Source organism: Propithecus coquereli, unplaced genomic scaffold (genome assembly GCF_000956105.1).
Source record: "Propithecus coquereli isolate 6110/MARCELLA unplaced genomic scaffold, Pcoq_1.0 Scaffold2, whole genome shotgun sequence".
Taxonomy (NCBI): domain Eukaryota; kingdom Metazoa; phylum Chordata; class Mammalia; order Primates; family Indriidae; genus Propithecus; species Propithecus coquereli.
In genome coordinates, this window is record NW_012144966.1 from 8974342 (window position 1) to 8983739 (window position 9398).

General features: G+C 37.4%; 1 protein-coding gene across 2 annotated transcripts in view; it reads left to right on the plus strand.

The window, feature by feature from the left end:
• The window catches only part of RAD54B (RAD54 homolog B (S. cerevisiae)), a 96091-nt gene that overhangs the window by 81824 nt on the left and 4869 nt on the right, over nucleotides 1-9398 (plus strand). For both annotated transcript variants that reach the window (XM_012643567.1, XM_012643568.1), the window contains 3 exons: nucleotides 6833-7094; nucleotides 8600-8666; nucleotides 8862-9062. In XM_012643567.1, the coding sequence (XP_012499021.1) occupies nucleotides 6833-7094; nucleotides 8600-8666; nucleotides 8862-9062 (530 nt within the window). The remainder of the gene's footprint in view (nucleotides 1-6832; nucleotides 7095-8599; nucleotides 8667-8861; nucleotides 9063-9398) is intronic.

Below are 9398 nucleotides of genomic sequence, written 5' to 3' on the forward strand. Positions count from 1 at the left end.
AGGGGGGAGGAGGGAGGAGGGGATGGGTATTTGTATACACAAGGAGTGCAATGCGCACTACCCGAAGGATGGTCATATTTGAAACTCGGACTTGGGGGGAGCGGATCAAGGGCAACATACATAACCTAAACATCTGTACCCCCATAATATGCTGAAATAAAAAAAAATAAGTTGTTTTCTTCTTCCGGAGCATGGTCAGTTCAGCTCCCAGTATTTTATAAACTTATAATTAACAATATGTCTATAAGTTTTTATTTAAGAAAAACTAAATGTATTGTATGTATATTTAAAAATACCTAGTGATGTCTTTTGGTACATAACAGAAGTTGTGTCTCAATCTCTTTGAGAATCCTTTTTTCTTTTACTGTTTCTTAAATCTTGATATGCCTTAGGGTTTTGTCTTTAATCTTCTCACTCTTAACACCCTTCATGAGTGATCTCTACTCCACATACTTCCAACTGTCGCCCTTATAATATTGATTTCAAATCTGTATCTAGTCCAATCCTCTTTTCTAATTTCCACATCCTTATTTCTGTTTAATGGACATCTACATCTATCTTAATGTCCTATAGGACTTCAAGCTTCACATGTCCAAAAGCAGCTTCATCATTTTGTCATTGCAAGCCTGATCTTTTCCCTTTATTCCTTGGCTTGATGAATGGTACCATAATGTAAGCAAAACCCCTGGAAGTTATTCTAGTATTCTAGACTCATTTTTCTTCTTCACTTACCCAACATTGTTAGTCACTAAATTCTGTTGATTTTCTTTCTTTCTTTTTTTTTGAAGCCCAAATTCTTTATTCAGTTTACCAGACCACTAGTTAAATAATACATGGTTCCCAGTTAGTTATACTGATGGGAAATTCAGCTCTATATTGCCAGATACCCTGGGGGCAGAGTGACCAGGACATACTTACCTCCAGTTTTGTTATTAGAGCTCATGACAGAGTTTGTTTTTAGCCACAGCTGCAGAGTTTCTGCATGCTTTCTCTTCTGGGATTGGAGAAATTGCAGCTATCGGGAGAGGTTCCCAATCTTTCTTCCTTTTTTTTTTTTCTTAAATTTCTAAATATTAAGGTGGTACAAATGTTTTTGTTACATGGATGAATTATATAATGCTGAAGTCAGAGCTTTTGGTGTGCCTGTCACCAGAGTAGTATACCTTATACTTGATAGGTAAGTTTTTAATCCCTCCTCTACCTCCTTCCCTCCCCCATTCTTAGTTTCTAATGTCTCTTACACCACTATATGACCATGTGTACTCATCGTTTAGCTCCCATTGTTTAGGTCTTGTGGCCTGCTGTGCTGGATAGCAGCTTGGATAGCAGTGACTACAGGGGTGACCACTGGGGGAGTGTGGAGTCCCGAGATTGTCTCCTCTGTCCCTTCCCCATGTGCGGGTGTCTTCCCTGTGTACCTCTGATTCTGCAGAGTGGGTCACTTTTCTTGCCTGTCCTTCACTTCGGATGCTTCCTGTTGCCTCTTTGTTGATTCCCAGTACTCTGTCTCAAATGACGGATCTGAAGGTGAATGTCCACTCGCCACTTTCAGTTCACTCCGTGAGAGTGGCATGTGTGGGCTGCTTCTAGTCCACCATCTTGGCACCTCACTCCTTTTTCTTCCTTTAGATTTTATTTCTTTTCTCTCTCTCTCTTTTTTTTTTTTTTTGAGACATAGTCTTGCTCTGTCATCTCGTGCTGTGGCATCATGATAGCTCACTGCAACTTCAAACTCCTGCGCCCAAACGGTCCTCCTCCTCACCCTCCCCCATAGCTGGGACTACAGGTGCGTGCCACGACGGCCAGCTAATTTTTTCTGTTTTTAGTAGAGATGGGTCTCGCTCTTGCTCAGGCTGGTCTCCAACTCCTGGGCTCAAGTGATCTTTCTGCCTCAGCCTCCCAGAGGGCTCATTACAGATAAGAGCCACTGTGCCCAGCCTCGATTTTATTTCTTAATCTAAGGAGTCCATTCCCTTCTTTCTGGTACCATGATTTTTGCTTTGATTCTTACAATTACTGATTTGGGTTATGATGATCTCTTATAAACTACTTCCCTCTTAACTTTCAACCCCATTGCATACTCAACATTGCCCTGAATTATATTTCTAAAATATAAATGTGAATATGTCATTCCTTTTCTTAAAAAAATTGTTCAGACTCCCAGTTGTCATCCAGAAATTTCTAAACTCTTTAGTATGTTTGGAAAGACTGTTCATGATATGGCTAATGCCTCCTTTTCCACCCTCATCTCTTACCACTCCTTCACATTTACCATATAGTGCAGTCATACCAAACTACCTGCAAAATCCACAATTTGTCCTACTTCTCACCCTCTGCCCTTACATGTTGCAGGTTTCTATGCCTGGCTTGTCTCCACTTCTCATTCTCTGGTAACTTTTTTTCTTTGTTAAGATTCAGCTTAAATACTTTCTCCTCTTGGAAGCCCCCTGCCTCTGATTGAGTTGGACGCCCCTCTTGTGTACTCCACAGCATCCTGCACCTACGTCTAATGGAACACTTCTCGTATGTTTTATTAGATAATGTTTTATATGTGCAAAAGGACATGTGTAATGTATATATGCAGATTGTGACCCAGTTTAAATCTAAGAGTGTAGGCTTACTTAGACTTGTGTTTGCATCTTTTTTTCTTTTTCTTAACTGAATCTTTTTTTTCCTCTTCTGAGGAGAGGATAGGCAGTGGTTGTTGGATAAGAGATAATGAGTGAAAAGAGTTTTATTTTATTTATTTGTTTGTTTATTTTTTAGTGACAGGGTCTTGCTCTGTTGCCTCAGTGTGGAGTGCAGTGGTGTGATCACAGCTCACTGCAACCTCAAACTCCTGGGCTCCAATGATCCTCCTGCCTCAGCCTCCTGAGTAGCTGGGAGTACAGGTGCGCCCCACCACACCTGTCAAATTTTTCTTTCTTTTTTAAGAGATAGGGTCTTGTTAGGTTGCCCAGGCTAGTCTCAAACTCCTAGCCTCAAGTAATCCTCCTGCCTTGGCCTTCCAAAATGCTGGGATTACATGTGTGGGCCACTGTGCCCAGCCTGAAAATAGTTTTAGAGAAAATGAGAAGAGAGAAGGGTTGAACATGTGAGAATTTGTCCTTGAAGATGTCATAGGGGAAAGTTTCCCTTTTGTTAGGAAGAATAAAAGAATGATGATGAAAAATATAATGATGAAGAAAAATAAAAATAATATTTAGGAGTTGGAGTTGGGATGGAGTCATTTTGACTGCTTTTGGATCCCTAAGAAAACTAACTCCTACTGCCTTGTCACATTGGAGAAGAGACAATACTTCCATTAGTGGCGTAGACTAGATCTTTGTTCTGTTGCTTCACATTATCTGAAGAGATGGCCCTTTCTTTTTTAAAAAATTGTGGTAAAATACACTTAACATAGGTTAACCATCCTAACCATTTTTATGGATATAGTTCAATAGTGTTAAGTACATTCACATCGTGGTGGAACCAATCTTCAGAACTCTTTCCATTTTGCAAACAAAACCAACACACTATATCCATTAAATTACAACTTCCCGTTTCTCCTTCCCCCCTCTCCCCTGGCAACTACCCTTCTACTTTCTGTCTCTGAATCTGATGGTGCTTGTCTTTTTGTGACTGACTAATTTCACTTAGCATAATGTCCTCCAAGTTCATCCATGTTGTAGCATGTGTCAGAATTTCCTTCATTTTAAGGCCAAATGATATTCCATATATGTATAAATTTTATTTATACACGCATTTATTTATACCCATTTTATTTATCTATTCATCCATTGATAAACACTTGGGGTACTTCCACCTTTTGGCTATTGTGAATAATGCTGCTGTGGACATGGGTGTACAAATATCTTTTCAAGATTTTGCTTTTTGGATATATACCCAGAAGTCGAATTGTTGAGTTATATGATTATTTTTAATTTTTTGAAGTACTGCCATACTATCTTTTATAGCAACTATACCTTTTTCATTCCCACCAGCAATGCACAAGGCTTTAATTTTTTCCGCATCTTGGCCAGCATTGTAATTTTTTCTTTTTGATAATAGCCAAAAGGTAGTATATCATTATAGCTTTGATTTTAATTTTCCTAATGATTAGTAATATTGAGCATCTTTTGGTGTGCTTATTGGCCATTTACAGTTGTCTCTCCTTATTTACAGGGGTACGTTCCAAGACCCCTAGTGAATGCCTGAAAACTACGGATAGTACTGAATTCTGTATATACTGTTTTTTCCTATCCATACACACCTATGATAAAGTTTAATTTATAAATTAGGTACAGTAAAAGACTAACAACAAAAAGTAATAATAAAATAGAACAATTATAACAGCATACTGCAATAAAAATTATGTGAATGTGGTGTCTGTCACTCAGAATATCTTATTGTATGTAAGACTGGTTGACCTCAGGGAACTGAAACCATGGAAAGTGAAACTGCAGATAAGGGTGGTCTTCTGTAGTCTCTAAATTCCTTTGTATTTTCTTTGTCTTTCCGTTTTGAGTCCTCTGCCCTCCTGCTACAATTTGAACTAATCTCTAATCTTGTTACATAGCTGTCATCATGGGCCTTTTTTTTAAACTAGCACCTATAAATTCCTTTTTCTTCTCTTCTATGTTGGATCTTCTGTTTTTTAGGTTTTACAATTTGCTGGAGCACATCCCACAGTAATTTCCTAAGAAAGAGAAGATGGGAGACAAATCTTTTTGATTTTTTTGTATGTCTGAAACTGTCTTTATTCCGCTGTAGCACTTGACTGACAACTTGCCTGGTTATAAAATTCTAGATTGAAACAGTATTCCCCTAGAATTCTGAAGGTGTTACTTTGTATTTTGTCTTCTAGCTTTTAGAGTTACTCTTGAGAAGTCCGATGCTTTTCAGATTTCCATTCCTTTGCATATAACTGTTTTTTCTACATGAAAGCTTCAGCAACTTTTCTTCATTATTCATACTTTGAGTTATAATCTTGATGTGCTTTGATATAAGTCATTGTTTCATTTATTGAGCTGGGAACTTTTTAGTAGATGCTTTTTATCTGAAGACTCTATGTCTGTGAAATAGTCTTACTCTCTCTTAAAACAATTTCTTTCCTTTGTTTTCTTTGGAATTTCTGTCAGTCAGATAATTGAACCTTGTGAATTGATTCTCTAAATCTTTTCTCCTCTATTGGTCGTCGCCTTTTTTTCTTAATGTATTTTCTGGAAACTCTCTTGTTAAAATTTTATTTTGGCTATCATTTTAAATTTCCAGGATATTTTTCTTATTCTTTTTTTTTTTTTTTTGGCATAGAAGAGTCTCACTCTGTTGCCCGGGCTAGAGTGCCGTGGTGTCAGCTTGGTTCACAGCAACCTCAAACTCCTGGGCTCAAGCAATCCTTCTGCCTCAGCCTCCTGAGTTCTGGGACTACAGGCATGCGCCACCATGCCCGACTAATTTTTTCTATATATTTTTAGTTGTTCAGCTAATTTCTTTCTATTTTTAGTAGAGACAGGGTCTTACTCTTGCTCAGGCTGGTCTCAAACTCCTGACCTCGAGCGACCTTCCTGCCTCAGCCTCCCAGAGTGCTAGGATTACAGGTGTGAGCCATGGCGCCCAGCCATTTTTCTTATTCTTGATTGTTCCTTTTAAAACTTACATTCTCTTCTTGTGAGTGCTATCTCTTATTTGAGGACATTAATTATTTTTCAAATTTGTCTTCTATTTTTCCCCTTGCTCTGTTTAATTCAGGTTGCTTCTTTGCTATTTATTTTGATTTTCCTTTTCACGTTGAGGCTTACCTCAAATAGCTGGTGTTTCTTGGTGTCCATATTTAAGAGAGAAGCAGTGAAACATTAATTTAATATTCTATGTATAGGCAGGGCTTGTTGACAGGGGGCCATCATTGGGTAATCAGGCAACAAGCTGGCTTTTTTATCTGGGGACTCCCTATCTGTTGATCTTTTCTTTGGAGTCATTCAAGTCCTTCCATAGATAAATCCTTCAATAATACCCCCCTTGGGCTTGGGATGTGAGAGGGGTGCCTGGTTGTTAGTTCTGGAAGTTGGCAGGAAAAGGGGACTAGGATCTTACCATTGAGTATTCAGACTTACATTTTTTAAATTAAAAAAGTATTTTTAGAGACAGCGTTTTGCTGTGTTTCCCAGGCTGGACTCGCCTAGGCTCAAGCAATCTTCCCACATCAGCCTCCTGAGTAGCTGGGACTGCAGACATGTGCCACCACTCTGGCTCAGACTTTCATTTTGATTTCTAACTAAATCCTGCCTTCTACAGTGCCCTGGTATACATTTCTTTGGTTTAATTCCAGAGAATAAATGTTCTATTTGAGCAAGAAAAGTCAACTGGTCACATAGGAGGAGGGCCTGGGTTCTACTTACTGATGCTGCTGTAATAGCGCCAGTCTAAACTCCTTCCTTCTGAGGCAGATTCTATGGTGTGGATGAACTTGTTTGTACATGTTTCTTTTTGGAATTCCCCTCTCTGGGCACTTAGGTTTCATCTTTTCTGTCCTCCTAAGCAGATCACTGTTTAACTATTCTCTTTCTGTTTTCATATGTAAATGTAAATGTCTCCTTGTTTTATCAAAGATAGAATTTATATTTCTGTTCATTTTTGTATTTCGCTCATTCTGCTGTTTTACTGTTTTAAAACTGGAAGTTTAGTTATTGACTTTAAGATTGAATGTGAAAAAGTACGTATGTTTTAATTGTACAAGGTCATTGTTGCGTGTTCTATAAATATCAGTGATATTATTGTGGTATTTTCCTTCAACTAAAAAAATCTAATATTGCCTTTAAATTGTATGTCAAGCATCTTTCTTTTTGATTTACAGGGTGGTATTGGTATCCAACTATACACAAACTTTGAATATTTTACAAGAAGTATGCAAGCGTCATGGATATGCTTATAGAAGACTTGATGGACAAACACCAATCTCTCAAAGGCAGCAAATTGTTGATGGCTTTAATAATAAATACTCTTCTGATTTTATTTTTTTGTTAAGTTCAAAAGCTGGTGGTGTGGGACTTAACCTTATAGGAGGATCTCACTTAATTCTCTATGACATTGATTGGAATCCAGCCACTGATATCCAGGTAGGAATATTTGTGCATTAAATAGACATTATTGAATATCTGGGGATACAATGCCTGCTGGGGATACAAATATGATGATGATATATAATAGCTGCTGCATATTGAGCCCTTATTTTGTATTAAGCACTATGCTAAGTGCTTTCCATCTAATTAATCTTCACAGCAACCCTACAAGGATGGATATTAGAATCCCCTTTTACAGATGAAGATATGGAAGTTTGCCTTCAGTTTACAACTTGTAAGAAAGAGGCAGAGCTAGGATTTACACCCAAACCTGTATGTCTCCAGGCTCTTATTCACTGTATACTTGGGCCTTCAGGTTGCTCATGACCAGCAGGGAAAGACAATAAAGTGTTATGGATGCTATGATCAGTGTTTGTGCACACTATGGTAAGGGCACAACATTAACTTATTTAGGAAAATATTTTAGAAGAAGCCTTTGGTTTTCTTTAGTGTAGAGTCTATCTTTATGTATTTTGAAATTTCTACCTATAGATTTGGACCTCATTTGGTGTCTACATTAGGGGATCCCAAGACAACCAACCCTCAGGTTTAATAATTCATAAGAAGGACTTGCAGAACTGAGAAAAGGAGCTATATTCACAGTTATATTACAGTAAAGGATACTAAACTCAGCGAAGGAAAAGGGTGCAAAGGGCTTCCAGTTAGTTGTTCTCTCTCAGTGAATTTGTATGAACAACACTTAATTCTCCCAGCATTGGTAAGTGACAACACATACAGAGTATTATCAACCAGGGAAACTTGGTGTCCAGAGTTTTTGTTTGTGGTTAGTCCTGTAGGTATGGAACACCTGCATGATTAATCTTAGGGACTCGGTCTCCAGTCCTTCCAGAGGTCAGACTGTTACCATCTGCCCATGTCCCCCACCTATATTATTACATTGTTAACATAAACTGCCTGGTGTGGCTGAAGGCTCAGGTAAACAAAGATACTCTTATCAGGCAGGATATTCCAGTGCCTTAGAGATGATCTCTTAGGAGGTAGTGGAAGGCCCGACTTCTCTTTGGAATGTGAAGGGTTTGAACATCAGCTCTTTACTGCACAGTATCATTGATAAATTCTTAAACCACAGGGGTCTAACCTAAATCCTAAGCTGATTACACATAACCTAGGCACTTTTCAGGGGTGAACCATTAGCTACTTGGACTAGAATGAACTCTCCTTGCCCATGGTACACTTGGTTCTTTGTGTTCTTTCTACCTAAACTCACTGTGCCATTCTCTGATGAAGCTATACCCACCCTCTCACTGTTGCATGATATCCCTATAGTTATTTTATAGTACCATGGTGAGTGTTCGTCCCTTTCTTTATTCCGGGAAAAAGTATGAAGTGGGGCATGCTTGGGCATGCCTTGGATTTGTTTTTTTGAAGCTATAAATAAAATCTAGAATTCCTAATCTTAAAATATATTCCTACAAATTGCATATATGGAAAGGGCCATCAGTTTCTACTGTACTCTCACAATTCTATCTTATTTTCTATAGGCAATGTCTAGAGTATGGAGAGATGGTCAGAAACATCCTGTACATATTTACAGACTCCTAACCACAGGTAATAGCCCTTCATTGTGATTAAAAATATATTAATATATCCTTTGAATAATTAAAAAAATTTTTTTTGTTAGTCTATGCTTTAATGTCAAGAATATATTATTTTGTTAACTAGTATGCTAATAAACATGTTTTACCTTACAAAAATAATGGATATAAGGATCTGAAGGAAATCTAATGAATGTTTTCTCTTCAGGTACAATAGAAGAAAAAATCTATCAAAGGCAGATTAGTAAGCAAGGTCTTTCTGGCGCAGTCGTAGACCTAAACAAGACATCTGAACATATTCAGTTTTCTGTAGAAGAACTTAAAAATTTGTTTACATTACATGAAAGTTCATGTTGTGTAACTCATGACCTGCTTGACTGTGAATGCACAGGAGAAAAAGATCATGCAGGTTAGTTGTATTTTAATTGTTAATATATAAAGTTAATTTATATCTCTTTAGCAGTTGAAATATTTAAATAAAGAATAACTTTTAACTATTTGTATATGTTAGTTTTCTTTTTCCCTCAGGTCATAGGGCAACTGCCAGATGGATATTTGAGAAAATATTCAGTAGAACCTTATTGTCTCAATTTAGCTTCTTATTTCTGAATCAGTCATGAAAAATTGAACTTGTTTAGGGAAATCTTTGAAATCCTGGTATTAATATAATGGCTTTGGAGTTAGAAAACTGTTTTTAATATTTCTTTCTCTTTTACAAAAGACATATTCTTTTTTTTTTTTTTTT